The sequence below is a fragment of the Crinia signifera genome, chromosome 4, assembly GCF_055691185.1.
Source record: "Crinia signifera chromosome 4, ASM5569118v1, whole genome shotgun sequence".
Lineage (NCBI taxonomy): Eukaryota > Metazoa > Chordata > Amphibia > Anura > Myobatrachidae > Crinia > Crinia signifera.
Window position 1 is genome coordinate 299,198,579 of NC_139220.1, and position 21,648 is coordinate 299,220,226.

Below are 21,648 nucleotides of genomic sequence, written 5' to 3' on the forward strand. Positions count from 1 at the left end.
ATACTTGCCTGTTTTTGAAAACTAGTTTCAGGGAGATTATAGTTGGTAATAGAATTTTGCACAGTGCCCCATTGAGGGGGCGTGTCATGCTCCACCCAAAGGGCGTGTCTAGTTCCATATATGGAGAGATTGTGAAAAGAGATTGTGAACGGGGCGCCTAGAAGCGTGGGTGTGTGCTGCTACATCTGAGAGGAATCTTTTAAAATGACTTATATACAAATGTAGATGATCCCCAAAGCAGTTAGTAAGAGCTAATATACTTGGTAAAGTGCTGGGAAATGGTGCTGATGATTCAATGTAAATGTATCTGTCTCTTATTCCTTTTTTCTCCAAAAATGTAACAGTGTAATGTGGGCTAGGTGACATAAGGGAGATTGCTAGACTAATGAGGGAGAGAGGGAGATTGCTGCTATTTCCGGGAGTCTCCTGCAGAATGCAGGAGGGGAGGTAACTATGTGTCAGGAGAATACTGCGCACAATGATCCCACCCTTCAGTCACCATTTTTTGGGGAAATGGTCCCGTGTCCCTCCTGAGACCTTCAGTGTCCAATTAGTAGAACTGTCCTGCTGTAATTGGGACAGTTGGGAGGTATGATATATGTGTGAGTGTGCGTGCTTGTGTGCACTGTGTGTGCTTGTGTGCACTGTGTGTGTGTGTGTGTGTGTGTGTGTGTGTGTAGTCTGAGAAAAGCTTCTAAAGTGATAAAATGGAGAGTGATAAACAGCCAGCCAATCAGCTCCTACCTGCCATGTCACAGACTGTGTTTGAAAAATGTCAGACAGGAGCTGATTGGCTGGCTGTTTATCACTCTCCATTTTATCACTTTTGAAGCTTAGAGAATCTGTCCCAGAGTCTTCTAATTACTCTGTGTAACAGTACATGCAAATAAAGTCAAAATCATATCTGGATGACACAGATATGTAGTGATATGACAATGGTGTAATACAATTAATAATGCAAAACACACATAATTGATTGATGGGTGCTTATTTTAATGGAATACAGGTCTAAAAAGCAAAAGTCTTTGGTAAAAGGTATTGCTGGTATTACGAGCAGCAATAAGTGTGGGGGTGGGGGCACAGCATTAGGGGGTGCACCCTTAACACTCAATGTGCGTACGCCCATGTCTGGAGGGTCGGATGCAGAAGGCAGAGGATCTGTAAAGATCAGAGGATACATCACAAGGAGTCTGGATAAACACAGAAACTCTAGTTCCGCCCCCTGATCTCTCCCCGCAGGTAGGAGATCTGATCACACACATACACCGTGTCCCTCCCAGAAGAGAGATCCCAAGAGTTTAGCTCAGGTGCTCAGCAGGTGACAGTCTCCAAGAGGAATCAGAGTCACAGTCACCAGAGGTGTAGCAGGCAGACATCCCACAAACAGGAGTGAAGACACCGTCCAGCAGGTCAGTGCCCCTCTTATTCACCCTCTATGCCACCCTGACCCATCCCTCCCTCCCTGCGCCCCCCCTATTGTGCTTCTCTCGCTACCCCAAGAAGTGGTTTGCAACCAGTGATTCCTGCACCTAAATCTCTCAGGAGCTTCACTATCTCTATTGTTAGCACAGGGTGGACTCACCTGGGCAACGGGAGCTGAGAGCTGAGGAGAGGAGGAAGGGGATTGAGTTGTGGGGTACGTTCATAGTATACGATAGAGGGGGTGTGGGGGGGATCAGGGGGAAGGGAAGTAGCGCGCAGCCTATCATGCCTGTCACACAGAATAAGGGGGAGATGTCAGTGTAAAGATACAATATGGGGTGGGAAGTGTGTGGCATACAGTGGCTGCTACAGGAGGTGATTACTGCTCCGCAGTTGCTGTTGATCCCATATGACCGCCAGTTCCATTCCTTCCTTCCTTGTGGCAAGGTTCATCATCACCAAGCATACCTCCCAATTGCAATGATTTGACAGTGCAATCCAGGGGTAGGACAGCTGTCCGGCGGTCGCCAGGGTGTGCCTCGGGAGCTGGAAGAAGGTGCATCCGTCCTCCGGTCCTGGCAGCAAAATATGGTGGCTTCAGACAACCTGGAACTTCACCAGTGCTATACACCTCCCGCACCCCCCCCCCCCCCCCCCCCCTGTGGTATGGGAGTACCCCTCATGAGGTGTCCATGTCCCCAGGTCATGAGGTGTCCATGGCTGCCATGTTACAGGCTGTGTTTGAAAAATTACAGGAACCGATTGGTTGGCACTTTATCTTTCTCTATGTTATCACTCCCAAAGGCTTAGAACATAAAGATGACGATGATGACATCTTTGGTGCGTCGGATTGGAATGTACAGGATAAAGGGTGTGTAGTGAGGTATAATGGTTACATAGAATATAGAGGTACATTTACTAAGATGGGAGTTCTGTTGAAGATGGGAAGTTGCCCAGAGCAACCAATCAGATTCTATCTTATAGAAGGTGCTATAAAAATATCAAGTAGCATCAGATTGATTTCTATGGGCAACATCCCATCTTTACTAGAACTCCCATCTTAGTAAATGTACCCTGTAGTGTCACAGACTATGCAATATGTACTGACAGAGGGCCAGATGTATCAAGCTTCAGAAAGTGGTAAAATGGAGAGTAATAAACAACCAGCCAATCAGCTCCTACCTGCCAGGTTACAGACTGGGTATGAAAAATGTCAGGCAGGAGCTGATTGGCTGGTGGTGTATCACTCTCCATTTTATCACTTTCTGAAACTGGATACATCTGTCCCAAACTGTAAATCGAGCTGGGATACCAAGAGGGGCGAAGGATAAGGAGCATCATTTAGGAGTTTTAAGTTAAAGGAAGGCGAACTAAAGGGTAATCAGGCAGTCCGGGGGTTTAAGTAATACTGGAAACAGTAGGGGAGACAGCCAACCAATCAGCTCCTGCCTGACATTTTCCAAACACAGTCTGTGACATGGCAGTAAGGAGCTGATTGGCTGGTGGCTTATCACTCTCCATTTTATCACTTTTGAAGCTTAGTGCATCTGGCCCTTAGTGAGAGGTAAAATGGAGAAGCTGCTGATAGAAACCAGTTACATTATGTTATCTAGCACATTCTGTGAAATGATAGAAGATGATTGGTTGGTATGAGGCAACGTCTTATATTTATCTCTCTCCGAGATTTGATAAATCTCCCCCACTAGTGTTAGATAAACGGTAATAAGAAAGGAGAACACAAAACTTGCAGAGGTAACAGTCCAGAAACAGCGAGATCCAGAGCAGTTACAGATCCTACTTTATTTCAAGATGTATTTACACAAAAACAGGATGATCAGGTAACGGCATTCATTATAATATAACACATCCGGTTAGTATTAAAACACACATTTGTGCTACGCCAAGATCCTGCACAATGAGATACTTAGGGGCCCATTTATTAACATTTATATTCTAAAATAATGTGAAAAAAGGGCGTTTGCAACCCTTTTCGCATTATTTTAGTATTGCCTGAAAGCATTAAAAAGCTTTTGGAGCAGTTTTCGGGAAAAACTGCTCCATGCCCTTTCATTCGCATTTTTTAAATAAGAAGATCACATTTCCCATACTTATAATGGGAAATGCGTTCTGGACAAATTAACAAAAATAAATGGAAAAAAAAAGACACAGCAGTGAGCCCTGTGATATTAAAGGCAGCTCCAGCTGGCGATTTCACAGGGCTCCCTGCAAAACCACTGCACAGTTTTATCTGCCGGGGCAATGCGGGGACCAGGACAGTAATACTGTAAAACACAATACTCACCTCCCCAGGGATCGCTGATCATTGCTCAGATGAGGGTTGGCTGGTCATCGGAGCCCTGCGTTGCTCCTGTGGCCCCTGGTGCAGTAAAGTGATGCTGAAAAGTGGCAGCTCACTGTACAGTGCCGAAGGTCACAGTAGCAGAAAGCCCAGGTGACCAGCAGCCTTCCACAAGATCAGATCTCTGTGATCTCCTGGGTTTTGTAACTATAACCATCAGGATGGGGTTGCATCTTGGGGGGGCAAGATGTTGTGGTGAGTAAGAGGTGCCGGCGGCGGTGGTAGCGGCAATCATGGTTTGAGTATTTTTCATAGAAAATATCCCGATATGACCAGGCAGTGACATCGCCAGGGACAGAGCTTACTCGCACACACTGTCCCTGCATTCTATCACTTATACATCAGTGCAATGTAATAAAGTATTCAGAGGCGTAACTAATATTGTGGCGCCCCCCCGCCAAAAAATTACCTTACCCCTCCGCATGCCGCCGACGCCGCTGGCCCCGCATTCAGTCCGGCACCGCAGATAGCCTCCGGGCTCCGTCTCCTGCAGTAATGAAAAATGACACGACAAAATGGCTGCCGGACTGAATGCGGTGGCGGCGGCATGCGGAGGGGTAAGGGGGGGTCTGACCAGAGTGCCCGGGCACCGGGGGCGCCCCGCTGGCGCTTGCTCCCCCAAGCAGCCGCGGTGGCTGCCTTACGGTAGCTACGCCTCTGCAAGTATTGCATTACAAATCGGATGGTGATAAATTGTCCCTTTGTCTGTCTGATCACACAGGTATTGTTTCAGGTGCAAAGTTCTGGTTTCACTATTTTGCATATAGGATCTATGTAGTCATTTGACTTTCAAAATGATATCATGTACAAAGATTTTCATACTTTAAAAGGCAAAGAAAAACAATGCTTTCAGCCTGGAATTCTGTGCAATATTCTGTCATCGATGGCAGCTTCGCTCACTGATTGTACGTTGTACTTTCAGGCTGAGCAGCCATCTGTAAAATACTGTGATCTGCATCCAGTGGTAACTGATTTACTCCGATACCCCTCTGCTGAGTTTATTAATGTGTGAGCAGCACACTAGCTTTACAGTATGTGTTACACCTTAATCATAATGAAAAAGTGGTATCTTTCCCTTACGGTAACTGTATTGCTTCCTCATGGCTTCCTCCCAGACTCTTCTTACATACAATGGGCTGAAAGTAATAACCACTGCAGTACGGGAAGGTGGGGACTTTTTGTGAGTCTCTGCCAGGTTTTTATTAAAGCAGCAATCATTAACAAGCCAAAGCCAACCTAGTTTTGCCTCCGGATTGCAGTATAATCTCTATGCGGATGATGCCCACATACCGTATCTCACAGTGAGGCAGATTTATTAAACCTGGTGAAGTGAAAAAGTGGCCGGTGATAATGCAGCATCCAAGTCAGCCCCCAACTGTCAGTTCAAACCTGGCTTATAACTTGACAGTTAGGGGCTGATTGACTGGTGCATTAGCATACCTCCCAACTTTCAGGGAGATGGAGGCGGGACAGAGGGATGCGCACCGCAGGCGCGTCGAAAAATATCGGGGCGTGGCCTAATTAAAGGGGTGTGGTCTTTACATTTTGATGTTATGGGGGCATGACCCAGAGGCTCTGTGAGCCTCTAGCCATGCCCCCAGCCCCCTGGCTGTGGGAATAGACGCTATGCACATGCGCACAGCGTTTATTCCCCGCTGCTCAGCAGTCGACAGGGGGTACTCCCAACAGCCCCCCCCCCCCTCGCCGTGGGACACTGCCGGCCACTGGAGGGATGCAGGAATGTCCCCGAAAAACGGGACATTCCCGCGGTTTTCGGGACTGTTGGGAGGTATGCATTAGCACGGCCACTTTATCACTTCACCAGGCATAATAAATCTGCCCCACTTTGTTCGTCCGAATGACTGATGACAAGGTGGGTGGTCAGGGTTATGGCTTTACAATCACATCATCACAGCCCCTCCCCCCGCTATACAGTACAAAAAAAAGTAGGCGATGTATAATGGGGGGCGGGGCTATGACGAGAGCAAATCATGTCATCATAGCTCTCCTCGGACTGCCTACTTGTACTCTGTTGTGCACAGATGAGTATACAGTCAAAGACATCAGGGAACACTGACCTCTCCACTCCTCCTAATACACAGACACCAGGACACACTGACCTCTCCCCTCCTCCTAATACACAGACATCAGGACACACTGACCTCTCCCCTCCTCCTAATACACAGACATCAGGACACACTGACCTCTCCCCTCCTTCTAATACACAGACACCAGGACACACTGACCTCTCCCCTCCTCCTAATACACAGACATCAGGACACACTGACCTCTCCCCTCCTCCTAATACACAGACACCAGGACACACTGACCTCTCCCCTCCTAATACACAGACACCAGGACACACTGACCTCTCGCCTCCTTATACACAGACATCAGGACACACTGACCTCTCCCCTCCTCCTAATACACAGACATCAGGACACACTGACCTCTCCCCTCCTCCTAATACACAGACATCAGGACACACTGACTTCTCCCCTCCTCCTAATACACAGACATCAGGACACACGGACTTCTCCCCCCTCCTTATACACAGACACCAGAACACACTGACCTCTCCCCTCCTCCTAATACACAGACATCAGGACACACTGGGGGTTATTCAGGTTCACTCCTTCTGGCAAATTCCTTCTTAGATGGACAAAACCATGTGCACTGCAGGTGGGGCAGATGTTACTTGTGCAGAGAGAATTAGATTTGGGCGGGGTTTTACTTCAAAATGAGATCTATATTGCAGTGTATAAATAAAGCAGCCAGTTTTCCCTGCACAGAAACAAAATAACTCACCCAAATCTAATTCTCTCTGCACAAGTAACATCTACCCTCCTGCAGTGCACATGGTTTTGTCCATCTAAGAAGGAATTTGCCAGAAGGAGTGAACTAGAATAACCCCCACTGACCTCTCCGCTCCTCCTAATACACAGACACCAGGACACACTGACCTCTCCGCTCCTCCTAATACACAGACATCAGGACACACTGACCTCTCCGCTCCTCCTGATACACAGACACCAGGACACACTGACCTATCTCCTCCTCCTAATACATAGACATTATGACACGCAGACCTCTCCCCTCCTGGACATCAGGACACACTGGCCTCTCCGCTCCTCCTAATACACTGACATCAGGGCACACCGACCTCTCCCCTCCTCCTAATACACAGACATCAGGGCACACTGACCTCTCCCCTCAGAGCCGGCCTTAGGCATAGGCAAACTAGGCAATTGCCTAGGGGCACCAGCAGCTTCTGCTGATTAAAATGATATGCAGCATGCCTATATTCTGTGTGTGAGTGAGGCTGTATCTGCATATGAAATAGTGTAATTATGGAAATCACTGTAACATAGCATTCCGTATGCAGGTACAGCCACAGTCGCACACAGAATATAGGCATGCCACATATCATTTTAATCATCGGAAGCTCCTTGTGTGTCCTGGTCACATAACAATGTAAATAAGACACATTTTCAGCAAAAAAGGCACCCAACTTTAGCAGAACTGGCCAGGAGCTGCATGGACTATTGAGGCAAAATGTATGAGGAAACATCTGTATCCAAGCAGAGGCAGAGGTCACAGTGTTATCAGCTGTGCGAGTGCTGTCTGTGGGTGGGTTGGTTGTGCAATAGTGTTCGGTATATGTGTAAGGGGCATTATGTGTGTCATGTATAAATGCATTAATAATGTGCAACATATGTGTAACAGGCAGGGCCGCCGAGAGGCAGGGGGGCGGGTCCATTTTACCTGGGCCTGGGCCTGCCAGGGGGGCCCGGGTCCGGACACACACTTTAAAAAAAAAATTATTGGGCTGCGAGTGCGTCGGGATGACAAGGACCTGTCCGCCCGCCCATGTGTTCGCCCGCCCGCCCATGTGTCCGGCCACCCGCCCGTCAGCTGCGGCTGCCCCAGCCTTCCCCTGTCTGTCCTTCCCCTGCACACGGAGAGACAGACGCTAGAAGTCATAGTTCACCTCTAGCGTCTGACAGGAAGCACAGCTCTGCACTTCCTGGTAACGCTGCCGGGCTGTGCTCCCTGTCAGAGACGCTGGAAGTGAAAAATTACTTCTAGCGTCGTTCTCTCTGTGCGCAGGGGAAGGCAGGGTAAAGCAGGGGCAGCTGCAGCTGATGGGCAGGTGGCCGGACACACGGGCACATATTAACCCCTTGGCAACGAGCTAGAACCCCTGGCAACGGAAATCCCCCTTGGCAACGAGCATTAACCCCTGGCAAAAAATATTAACCCCTTGGCAACATCCAATAACGAGCAAGAACCCCTGGGAACAAATATAAACCCGTTGGCAACAAGCAATTACCCCTGGCAATGCATATTAATCCCTTAGCAACGAGCAAGAACCCCTGGCAATGCACATTAACCCCCCTTGGCAACGAGCAAGAACCCCTGGCAACGCAATAACCCCCCTTGGCAACGAGCAAGAACCCCTGGCAATGGACATTAACCCCCCTTGGCAACGGACATTAACCGCCTTGGCAACAGACATTAACCCCCTTGGCAACAAGCAGGTAATTTATAATTTATTAGAAGCCTTAGTGTGCGGGGCAATATGGTGTGGCATAGTCAGTGTGTATCAACTTTTGTGTGACATCCCATTTATTGGGACAGTCCTGCGGGAATTAGACACTGCATGCGTCTAATTAGGCAGGCAGGCAGGGAGGCTGAGGGCATGGCCAGCAGTTCACACAGCACTGGCCATGCCCTCACAGCGACAAAACGGAGCCCAAAAATTTTTGGCGCGTGCCTCCGGCACGCACATATATTCCTTTCTCCACTGCCAAAGTTGGGAGGTATGCATTAGGTGTGAGGGGCATTGCAATGTGTGGCATAATGTGTCAGGGGCATTACAGTGTGCAGCATAGTATCATAGGCATTGTGGTGAGCTGCATCATGTTTCAGAGAAATGGCGGTGTGTGGCATAATGTATCGCTCGCTCAGACACTGCCCGGCTGTTCCCCACCCGGCGTGCGGCCTGCGCTGCGCGTCTCGATCATAGGTCAGATCATAGATCATAGGCTGACCACCAGCGCCGGAACCTGCTTGCCGCCGGGCCTCCCACATCCTCCCACATCATACCCGACGCTAGGACCTGCTCGCTGCCGGGCCTCCCACGTTCTCCCACATCATACCCTACGCCGGAACCTGCTCGCCACCGGGCCTCCCACGTCGCACATGTCTACCCGACGCCTGCCTCTGCACTGCGGCCACCTGCCCTCCTCCGCAGCTCAGAAAAAGTAAGTCAGTGTGGGGGCACAGGGGGCAATTTTCTTTTAGGGAAGCCAATCCTGGGATTGAGCATTTTTCAATCCCAGTGATATTGGTGTACCGGCCCCAAGATTTCTGTTGCCATCCCTTACATAGAAATGACCTTCTAGACCTAATTTGTCTCTGTCCCCACCCTCTGGCCCTTCGCCAACACCGTCTCTGTCCCTGCATCCTGCCATCCCGCTCTATGCACCTTTGTCCCCGCCATCTCTCTCCCTGCATCCCCACCATCCTCTCACTGTCCCTGAATTTTGCCTCAATCTGTGTGGCATAATGTGAATTTCGGCACAATCCATGTGGAATCATTTGAATTTTGTGTCATAATGTGAATTTTACGACATTCCATGTGAATTTTGGCTCATTCTGTGTAGCATAATGTGTAAGGGGCAAGTATAAGGAGTCTACTATTGTGTTGCATAAAGGGTACATGGTGTGGTACACACCCCTATATATTTTTAATGGCCACACCTCTTTTCTGTAGCTCGCCACTCCAGGGGGGGGGGGCCGTGACACTGTTGTACCGGGGCCCAGGATTTCTCTTGGCAGCCCTGGTAACAGGCATTATGTGTGTCATGTGTATAAGGGCATTAATAATGTGCAACATATGTGTAATGGGCATTATGTGTGTCATGTGTAAGGGGCATAATGTGTGTCATTATGTGTATGAAGGGCATTAATAAAGGTTGGCACAATGTGTAAGGGGCATTATGGTTATAAGGACATTAATAATGTGTGTCATGTGTAAGGGGCATTACTGTGTGGTATTGTCAGGGGTGCCGAGAGAAAGGGGTAGGTGGTATAAATTACTCAGGCCAAAGTCTGATGGAAGGGCCCAGTGGGGGCCCCGGGCCCCCTCCCCTTAAGTGACAGCAGCAGCTGCAGCTCTTCTCCTCTGCCCAGCACGCACTGCTTTGTGCTGGGTTGCAGTGTGGCCATGGAGGTGCTTAAAATACAATATTTTCTCAGGATTTTTTTCTAAGGGTATAATGTGAATAATGTGTGGAGTAATGTACATAAGGTAAAGTGGTACTACTGTGTGATGTAACGTGAATAAGGGACACCATCGCATGATATAATGTGAATAAAATTGCACTACTGTGTGCCATAATTTGAATTGGGGGTACTATTGTGTGGCCATGCCCCTTCCCAGCAAGAAAACACCCCTGTTTGGGCGGCGCACTGAATGTGTGCGCGGTTTCTATTTAAAATATTGCGGGTAGGAGCACCAAAATGATGACTGCTATGATGAGGGTTGATGGTGCTGGGAAAGGGGAGCAGGGTCAGAGGTGGAACTAGTAACGGTGCTAGGGGGCACCAGCCAAAATCTTGCCTAGGGCGTCATTTAGGCAAGGGCCGGCTCTGTCTCCCCTCCTCCTAATACACAGACATCAGGACACACTGACCTCTCCCCTCCTCCTAATACACAGACACACAGACCTCTCCCCTCCTCCTAATACACAGACATTAGGACACACGGAGGGGCGGGGCTAAATGACACTATTTAGCCCCTCCCCTCCCAGCGAATAGCAGCGAAACGCGGTAATTAAACGATGCGGCCGGGAGGGTGAGGCAGAATCCGGGAGGATTGCCCACCTTTCCGGGGAGCCGGGAGGGGGACCAGATTTCCAGGACTATCCCGGCCAATCCGGGAGGGTAGGCAACCCTGTAATACACAGACATCAGGACACGCTGACCTCTCCCCTCCTCCTTATACACAGACATCAGGACACACTGACCTCTCCCCTCCTCCTAATACACAGACATCAGGACACTGTGACCTCTCCCTTCCTCCTTATATACATACATCAGGTCACTGACTTCTCTCCCCTTCCTCTAGAATCCTTTGGTTTACCCATCTGTATTTTTATGTCTAGGTCAGAACAATGAGCTGCTTTACATTCCTAAAAACGATGATGTTCATCTTCAATGGCATAATATTTGTGAGTATTAATGGCTTTAATCATTTTGAGGGGTGATTCAGATTGGCTCGCTCTTTTGCGCATTTGGTCTGGGGACCAATGTTGGGTCTGTGCAAGTGTATGGGCGAAAATCAACATGTGCAGAACCCAATGTGCGAACGCCTTCGGCAAGTATCACACTCGCCAAGGCACTCGCATGGAGAGGGGTGGGTAGAGGGCGGGCAGAGGGCTCTCGCATGGGTACGCCAAGTGTTTCCTGGGCGTTTCACGTCCCCCCCTGTCCAGAATTCGGCAATGTCCGAGGCAGATAAAAGACAGTTGTAACTGACTTTTATTTGAGAACAGATCAAAAATAATTCAATAGTCGGCGACCATAGAATGATCTTTCGCCCGTACAGCTGCGTGCGCATGGATGTGTAATCGTGCACATCCATTTGCATGAAGCTGCCGCCATTCGCTCTGCGAAGGGGGACGGGCGCTTGCCCTTAAGGGGGTGGCGTTTACCTGTTTGCTTGGCTGCGGGTGAACGCAGCCTAACATACAGGTCTGAATTAGGCCCATGGTGTTAATCTGAGAGTACGAGGTAGAAGGAGACTGGTAGCACAGAATGGCAGACGTGGGAGGTTCTATTGCCTGTAATGAATGTGTGCAGCAGTACTACTTCCAACCACTAGGTGGAAATCTATTATAGCAGATATTTGTAGGGACTTTCAAGCTGGATACACACTGGGTGATATATCATTATCGATATGCACGATACCCAGAGGCATAACTCTGAGAGGCAATGGAGTCATCTGCCGCCGGGCTCCTGTGCCTAAGGGGGCACCTCAACTCCCCTGGTTTTGAATCAGTTAATTGAAAGCTGTCTTTATCACTTCTGTGGCTGACTCCCCCTCCTAGCAGGGCCATAGACATCACAGTAAATTTATTTTAAACATAATATACATAACATACACACATAACATAACATATATTTATATAAGGTGGTGTGTGTGTGTGTGTGTGGTGTGTGTGTGGTGTGTGTGTGTGTGTGTGTGTGTGTGTGTGTGTGTGTAGGGGGGGACCTATAATTATCTTGCCACTGGGCAACTGGGACGAACTTACGCCACCGACGATACCGATATCATTAATGATACATTGCAAACATCGGCCAGGGTGTACACTCAATATCGTTAACAATGCTCACTCCCGCACATCGTTAACAAATCCCTCTCCCTGTCATCTGTGCATGCAGCTCAATCTGATAATATCGTCGTCTGCGAGCGGGAAGCAGGTGTTGTCACCGACCGATATCGTGATAGATATCGGTCAATGTGTATGCACTATATCGTTCTCTTGCGACACCATCGATATACTTAATTATAGCGATGGCCACGGGAATCGCCCAGTGTGTACCCAGCATTATCTTTTGGAAAACTCATTGTACACTGTATATTTACCCTGTGGTCTTCCATATGTATAAGCAGATGTAGGTCTATGTGCATATGAATAAATCATTCTATGACACTATGAAAATATAGTTCTAGAAGTAACTAGGCCCCTAGTGAGTAAGAGGGAATGAGGGAGAGATATGGTGAAGGAAAGTAGATATAACGTCTCTCCTCTCTACAGTTGGGGGGCACGGCTGTGCTGGGCATCGGCATATGGGTGAAGGTGGATGGAGGGTCTTTCCTGAAGATTCTTGGCTCGGCAGCACCGCAGCTCATGCAGCTGGTGAATGTGGGATATCTGTGCATAGCTGTGGGCTGCTTCCTCATACTCATGGGCTTCCTAGGCTGCTGCGGGGCAGTGAAGGAGAGCAGATGCATGTTAATGCTGGTATGTACTATAGATATGATGTACAGTATGTCTTCTCTTCCCTGTGATCCCATATACCATCCCTATTACTACTTTATATAAGCTCTATAGAATGATTCGTATTACTCAGTATAACATCCTCATACATATCCTCCTATTACTCCCATATACCTCTCCCTATATCTCCTCCTAATACCCCATATACCTCTCCCTATATCTCTTCCTATTACCCCATATACCCTATCCCTATATCTCCTCCTATTACCCCATATACCCTCTCCCTATATCTCCTCCTATTACTCCATATACCCTCTCCCTATAACTCCTCCTATTACCCCATATACCCTCCCTATATCTCCTCCTATTACCCCCATATACCATCTCCCTATATCTCCTCCTATTACCCCATATACCCTCTCCCTATATCTCCTCCTATTACCCCATATACCCTCTCCCTATATCTCCTCCTATTACCCCATATACCCTCTCCCTATATCTCCTCCTATTACCCCATATACCCTATCCCTATATCTCCTCCTATTACCCCATATACCCTCTCCCTATATCTCCTCCTATTACTCCATATACCCTCTCCCTATAACTCCTCCTATTACCCCATATACCCTCCCTATATCTCCTCCTATTACCCCCATATACCATCTCCCTATATCTCCTCCTATTACCCCATATACCCTCTCCCTATATCTCCTCCTATTACCCCATATACCCTCTCTCTATATCTCCTCCTATTACCCCATATACCCTCTCCCTATAACTCCTCCTATTACCCCATATACCCTCCCTATATCTCCTCCTATTACCCCATATACTCCCTCCCTATATCTCCTCCTATTACCCCATATACCCTCTCCCTATATCTCCTCCTATTACCCTGTATACCCTCTCCCTATATCTCCTCCTATTACCCCGTATACCCTCTCCCTATATCTCCTCCTATTACCCCATATACCCTCTCCCTATATCTCCTCCTATTACCCCATATACCCTCTCCCTATATCTCCTCCTATTACCCCATATACCCCTCCCTATATCTCCCCCTATTACTCCATATACCCTCTCCCTATATCTCCTCCTATTACCCCATATACCCTCTCCCTATATCTCCTCCTATTACCCCATATACCCTCTCCCTATATCTCCTCCTATTACTCCATATACCCTCTCCCTATATCGCTCCCCCCTATCTATATATATATATATATATATATATATATATATATACATACTCTATCATCTCACATAGATATGTAATATGCCAAATTTTGTCTTTTTCTTTAGTTTTTCATCATCATCCTCATTATTTTCATTGCGGAAATAGCAGGAGCTGTTGTAGTCCTGGCGTTCTCTTCTTTGGTAAGAATCCTGTTCTGCAGAACTCACAATCTAGCAGACTGATGGCAAATGCAATATATGGAGATGAGGGGACACTAGCGGGAATCATGTCGCTCTTAATAATGTTCCATTACTATTAGTGCTGTGTGATGCGGTTCATCTGAAATGGTTCTAAGTGGAACCCAGTCCCGGCTCAGATCCGATGTCAGTACTCTGAGCGAACTCCGGTTTTGCATTACATGTAAACAGGTCCAAATTACAGGAGTTTAGCTGTTTTTTCACATTTTTAATACTTTCTATCAATGTTTTGTATTGTATTTAAAAGAATCCAAAACCAAACCACATTCTGAAAGTGAACCAAAACACTTGATGGTGGTTTTGCCAAAAACCAAAACACGGTGATAAATTAGAACCAAAACCAAAAATACACGGCTCCAGGCACATCTGTAATTACTATAAGAAGGAAGAAAAGAAGTCAGTTTACTGGGACGCACTCTTCATTCACATAGTCTTGAATGACTAAAAAACAAATTTGTGTTGTACCTTGAGGTGTCATTTTTTACAAATAACTCTATAGCTAACAGGCCATTATTTTTATTTTATTTTATATTCCGTAATTGTATTAATTACACATGACCTGATAGTCTAATTCCCTGTGACTGGGATTGATGTGGCGAACAATGTTTAAAAAAAGAATAATAAATATAGAGAAAAAGAATTTGAAAGATTAAAATTAGTCTCTGTAATCCGTTTACAGTTATATTCAAAAGGGCTTTAGTGATGCCTTATAAGATATGGTGTGCCAAATGTAATTGTTTTTTTATTATTTTGTTATATAGGCGCTGTATTGCCTTGCCCAGTTTTTTCAAGGTCTCTCAGTGAGATTATACTCTAGTACAGGGGTAGGCAAGTCATTTTTGATGGAGTCCGGAAGTTTGAAATGATTTTGGTCGAGGTCCAAAAAATGCTGCCAATACGTGCACAATGCTGGCAATACAGGCACAATGCTGGCAATACGGGCACAATGCTGGCAAGACGGGGACAATGCTGGCAATACGGGGACAATGCTGGCAATACGGGGATAATGCTGGCAATACAGGCACAATGCTGGCAATACGGGGACAATGCTGGCAATACAGGCACAATGCTGGCAGTACGGGCACAATGCTGGCAATACAGGCACAATGCTGGCAATACAGGCACAATGCTGCCAATGCTGGCAATACGGGGACAATGCTGGCAATACAGGGACAATCCTGGCAATACGGGGACAATCCTGGCAATATGGGCACAATGCTGGCAATACAGGCACAATGCTGGCAATACGGGCACAATGCTGGCACAATGCTGGCAATGCTGATCACGCTGAGCGCGTCTTCAGCCCCCGCCCACGTGAGGCGTTGCGATAGCACGCTTGCTTGTCAGGGGAAGGAGATGTCATGTCTCACTTCCCCTGGCGCATATTTACACAATAACTGTGCGGTCCGGAGATCTGGCGTCTGCAGTCCGGAGATGGACCGCGGTCCGCCAGTTGCCGGTCCCTGCTTTAGTATAATTAGTGTGTGCTATTCCTAGTTGCAACAAAGATATTTATGTGTTTATTTTTGTATTCAACAGAGATATTTTGCAACTGTTGCATAAAGGTATCTACTTGGTACTTCGATTCTATAGGCACGATTACACATACGAACATGATGCAGGAATGAATCTGTCATAAGAAATATCAATCTGACAGAGAGATCGGTCATAGAATATCACAGGATAGAAGTACCAAGTAGATACCTTTATGCAACAGTTGCAAAATATCTCTGTTGAATACAAAAATAAACACAGAAATATCTTTGTTGCAACTAGGAATAGCACACACTTATACCCCTTTCACATCGCACTTTTAAAACGGTATATTGCCGGGTTTTTTTTTTTTTCATTTTAAAACGTTTAAGGCTGCAATGTGAAAGTGCCGCCAGAGTTGATTTACCGGTTAAAGTTAACCGGTATTTCAACACGGTTAAAAAGCAGCGTCCTACACGTTTTAAAGCCGTTTTTTTGGCAGTTTGAACAGCTCTATTTCAATGGCTTGAAACGTGTCCCTTGGGGGTTAAACGGGTTGAATGTTTGAATGGTATTAAATGATTTTTAAAACGGTTTTCACCTGCAATGTGAAAGGTCTCAAGGCTCAGACCCGTTTTAAAGTCCCATTTAAGAATACCGTGTCATTACCCATTTCTGCAATGTGAAAGCAGTATAATTATACTCACTGAGAGACCTTGAAAAAACTGGGCAAGGCAATACAGCGCCTATATAATAAAGGCATCACTAAAGCCCTTTTGAATATAACTGTAAACGGATTACAGAGACAAATTTTAATCTTTCAAATTCTTTTTCTCTATATCTATCGTTCTTTTTTTAAACATTGTTTGCCACATCAATCCCAGTCACAGGGAATTAGACTATCAGGTCATGTATAATTAATACAATTATGGAATATAAAATAAAATAAAAATAATGGCCTGTTAGCTATAGAGTTATTTGTAAAAAATGACACCTCAAGGTACAACACAAATTTGTTTTTAGTCATTCAAGACTATGTGAATGAGGAGTGCGTCCCAGTAAACTGATTTATTTTCTTCCTTCTTATTGTATACTATATTTAAATCAGTAGACAGCACCCTAAGCCAGAAGGGGAACATATATGCTAAAATTCCCTTCTGACTGATTTTTGTACCATTCACAATCTGCAAACCGTCACCAAAGATATATGGTGCGGGTCCCCCACCCTTGTTCACATCTGTAATTACTGTAAAGTACCACAGAGGGAGAAAAGGGGGTGATTCACATTGATTTGCTAAGCGAGCCCTCTGCCGGGGCGAGCGAATGCCTGGCCCCCGCTGCAATGCGAATGGATGTTTAGCACAAACCGCCATTCGTACGGGAGCGTACGGGCCAAAAAATCATTTGATGGTCATCAACCATCGAATGAGTTTTCCTCTGCTTGCAAATAGAGGTCGGTCTTGACTGAACCCTATTTGAGACATGCGGCTCTGAGAACGGGGCTGGCAGCTGAAGTTTTGGGATGTCAGCCGTCCGTCCTGGCAAGCATCGCCCCACACACGTACCCATGGGAACGCCCAGTGTTTTCATGGAGATGCCCGTAAATGCTGGCCGTTCCCATGCGCCAGCTCCTTGACCACTTCCAGGCCGCATTTTTGCATATTTTTTAGGGGGTGCGGCTACACCTCACTGGATTTGGCCACGCCCCCTCTCTCAGTACCCGAGCCCATGGCCACTCTCTGAGGCCCTGAGAACACACGGGTGTAATGTAAAACAAATGGCCATGGTTTGTCCAGTGCAGGGTGATTTTATAGGACAAATGAATGGGTATATTTACTATGGGCCCGATTCAGATTAGAACTAGCAAATTCGCAGCCAGGGCCGGCGCTACCCACTCAGCAGCTCCTGCAAAGCAGGGAGGCGCCATGCTGAAAAGGCGCTGTCTCCCTCCCTGCTCTGCTAAAGCTGCCTCAGCCCTCACTGTCACTGCCTCCTGCACGCCGCCCGCAGTGCCTGTCTGACAGCGGACGGCAGTATGGAGAGGCTGAGCAGCTCCCTGCACCGCGCACACACTGTCCTCCTCCTGCGACCTGCCCCCTCTTCCTCACGGACACTTGCGCTGAGGTATGTAGTGCTGTCTGTGAATGCCTGGATGACATGTCATGTCTGGATCCGCCCCCTACCCATTGCTCCCTGCGCCTGTCAAATCAAATGACGAACAGGCAGCAGCGCCGCCTCCCCTTCCTTCCCTCTTCTCAGTGTGCTGTGCCAGTGCCGCTGCCAGTCCTCAACACTCCGCCCCCTCTATCTCCTCCCCTCTTCTTCCATCTCCTCCTTCTCTCCCGTCCTTTCCCCCTCAGTCCCGAGTGCTGCACATACGTTTTGTACTGCTTTTGGATCGCATCGCACACACATTGCATGCATGCTGTGCGTTGCGATCTAGCCCATAACGTATGCGATTCTCGCAGCGTGTATGGGCACCTTTAGTGCCTGCAACATTTTGCGGACACAGCACTGAGATGGTGTATGCATACATGTACATGCACCCGAGATCCTCCATAGGATCGCATGTTGCATACGTTCCCACAATCGGGCTTCAGCTTGTTGCAATGGCAATGTGAAAGGGCGCAAAATGTATGGTTTGCAGGAGGGCGCCGGACACCCTAGCACCGGCCCTGTTCGCAGCCCTGGTCGATTATTGAGCATACAGTGTATGCTTGAGGGAACGCAGTCGTGCGGCGCCAGGTTTACCTGGTCGCTGAGCACCCGAAACCTTGCAGCCCAGTGGTCAGGTCTGAATGACCCCCTAAGTCTTGGTTGAAAGATAAAGGACCTAATTCATATTTGTACGCAGACATGATGGTGCCACTGTAGGTAAGCAGGTTCCACAATTGCATTAGCCCAGTGGTAGAAGTCTCCTGACCCAGCCTACTCTGATTCCAGAGTATACAGATATAATAAAGGCAAGTCATGGAACACTGGGATATATTATCCTGTGGAACGGACATTGATATATATATATATATATATATATATATATATACTCTAGGTGATTCATCGCGCCCTACGGGCGCTCTTCGCACTGTCGTAAGGGGCTGCGCCCCCTTAATTTGTGAACGTTTGTATATGAGAAATATGGTTAGAATTGTATGAAAGATGCCCTGTATTGCAACTTGGGTGTCCGCGAATCACGGGAGGGGGGGTTGCGGGGGGTGCCGCGAATTGCTGGAGGGGGCGTCGCGGGGGTGCCGCGAATTGCGGGAGGGGGGTTGCGGGGGGTGGTTGCTGCGAATCGAGGGAGGGGTTGCAGAGAATCGCAGGAGGGGGGGTGGCGGTGGGGTGGGTTGCCGCAAATCGCGGGAGGGGGGGTTGCGGGGGCAGGGGTTGCGGCGAATCGTGGGAGGGGGGGGGTGTCACGGGGTGGGGTGCCGAGAATTGCGGGCGAGGGGTCGCGGAGGGGGGTGGTGTGTGCCATGAATCGCGGGAGTGGGGGTTGCAGGGGGGTGTGACGCGAATCGCCACAAGAAAAAATCAACACAGAAAGGTCAACATATGTAAATGTTGACATAAGTGTGGCACTTCATTGGTGTCCATGTCAACACATGACAATGAATATGAAAACATGAATCTTCAAAAACTCATGTCAACCTTTTCATCGACCATAGCCATGTCAGTGTTTTGCATGTGCCTTTTAATCCTGGGGCTGCGGCGAATTGGGGGGAGGGGGGGTGCCGCGAATCGCGGGAGGGGGGTCGCGGGGGGGGTTCTTTTTGCTCCGAATCGCGGGAGGGGGGTCGCGGGAGAGGTGTTTTTGCCGCGGGAGCGGGGGGGGGGGTGTTTTGCCGCGAATCGCGGGAGGGGGGGTCGCGGGGGGTGTTTGCCGCGAATCGCAGGAGGGGGGGTCGCGGGGGTGTTTTTGCCGCAAATCGCGGGAGGGGGTGCGGGGGGGGGGGCGCTCACCTGGTGGCTGTGGAGTAGCAGTGCTGGGCAACATGGGGAGGCAGAGGGTGTCTGGCACTGTCTGTGGGCTCACTGGGCTGGTTCTCTGTCATGTGAGTCAGTCACTCCACCCAGCGTTATACACACACTCACACACTTTGAGTGACAGATGTAGCCAAATATATAAGATATATATATATATATATATATATATAAAGAGAGAGAACTCTGATACAATGCCGAAACAAATGTCAAATTGTGTTCCTTTGTCAGTCTAATATCTTTATAGAGTACATTGGTAACGTGGCTGTGAAATTCCTCCGAGAGGATTACGGGAGTAGTGACAAGACTAAGAATGAGCTGACTACAGTATGGAATGCAACAATGAAAGAGGTAATAACACCAGAGCCACGTGTGGTTACCTGGGCACAAACCCCAGTAATAACACCAGAGCCACGTGTGGCTACCTGGGCACAAACCCCAGTAATAACACCAGAGCCACGTGTGGCTACCTAGTCACAAACCCCAGTAATAACACCAGAACCACGTGTGGCTACCTGGGCACAAACCCCAGTAATAACACCAGAGCCACGTGTGGCTACCTGGGCACAAACCACAGTAATAACACCAGAGCCACGTGTGGCTACCTGGTCACAAACCCCAGTAATAACACCAGAGCCACGTGTGGCTACCTGGGCACAAACCACAGTAATAACACCAGAGCCACGTGTGGCTACCTGGTCACAAACCCCAGTAATAAAACCAGAGCCACATGTGGCTACCTGGGCACAAACCACAGTAATAACACCAGAGCCACCTGTGGCTACCTGGGCACAAAACCCAGCAATAACACAAGAACCACGTGTGGCTACCTGGGCACAAACCACAGTAATAACACCAGAGCCACGTGTGGCTACCTGGGCACAAACCACAGTAATAACACCAGAGCCACGTGTGGCTACCTGGGCACAAACCACAGTAATAACACCAGAGCCACATGTGGCTACCTGGGCACAAACCACAGTAATAACACCAGAGCCACGTGTGGCTACCTGGGCACAAACTACAGTAATAACACTAGAGCCACGTGTGGCTACCTGGTCACAAACCCCAGTAATAACACCAGAGCCACGTGTGGCTACCTGGGCACAAACCACAGTAATAACACCAGAGCCACGTGTGGCTACCTGGGCACAAACCACAGTAATAACACCAGAGCCACCTGTGGCTACCTGGGCACAGTAATAACAAATGATAAGAGTACAGATATATTATATTAAGCTGGGGCTGATCCAGGAGTGACCCAATCTGGCCATAATTATTTCCACATTGCTTGCATGGAATGAAATGTATACATTTGCCGGTATATGTGCCTCTGTGGCTGGACCACAGGCTGTCTGAGAAGTATAGGTTCAAAAGAGAGAAGAATTGCACTGTGGATGCACACCTAAAGGGAGGAATATTTCAAACAGATGGAAATATTCTGGTCTTTTTTAATATAAAAATTGTACTTTATTATTTTAATTCGATCTAAAAAAGGGAGATGAGCAACCTGTCAGGATTTTTTAACATATAGAATCCGTGTGGTGATCTCCCTTCGTTGCTTGTGAAATTTCAAGAGAAGTTAAAATGAACATACATACATACAACACATAATGTGGTGTGCCATTGCACGGAAAGAAAAACGTAGTGAGTAAAGGGAATAAAAGTGTTCCCCTTATGCTGGTTTACAAAGAGACGTTGTGTCCTAGTTAGGTTCCTTTTCTGAGAGGTTCAGATGTTTTAAGAATCACCCTTTCAATAGGGTCAGTACCTCCTAGATTTACTAGCCCCCTCTCACAGGGTTTTGCAAATACTGGGAGTAATTATCATTTTGGATTTAGTGTCACCTTAATGTGAAAGGAGTGCAATTTACCAGACAGTTATGTTTATTACTGTATTCCTGGTCTCCTTTTCTTTTATAGATTCAGGTGATTAACCACCATCTGGCTGTGTATTGCTTGATATACT

General features: G+C 47.8%; 1 protein-coding gene across 1 annotated transcript in view; it reads left to right on the forward strand.

The window, feature by feature from the left end:
• Positions 1-1,300: 1,300 nt before the first annotated feature.
• TSPAN16 (tetraspanin 16) overlaps positions 1,301-21,648 on the forward strand; it is a 32,561-nt gene continuing 12,213 nt past the window's right edge. Inside the window, exons 1-5 of the mRNA XM_083180008.1 lie at positions 1,301-1,409; positions 10,954-11,019; positions 12,610-12,816; positions 14,095-14,169; positions 19,912-20,031. Of these exons, the coding sequence (XP_083036134.1) occupies positions 10,963-11,019; positions 12,610-12,816; positions 14,095-14,169; positions 19,912-20,031 (459 nt within the window). The 5' untranslated portion in view covers positions 1,301-1,409; positions 10,954-10,962. The remainder of the gene's footprint in view (positions 1,410-10,953; positions 11,020-12,609; positions 12,817-14,094; positions 14,170-19,911; positions 20,032-21,648) is intronic.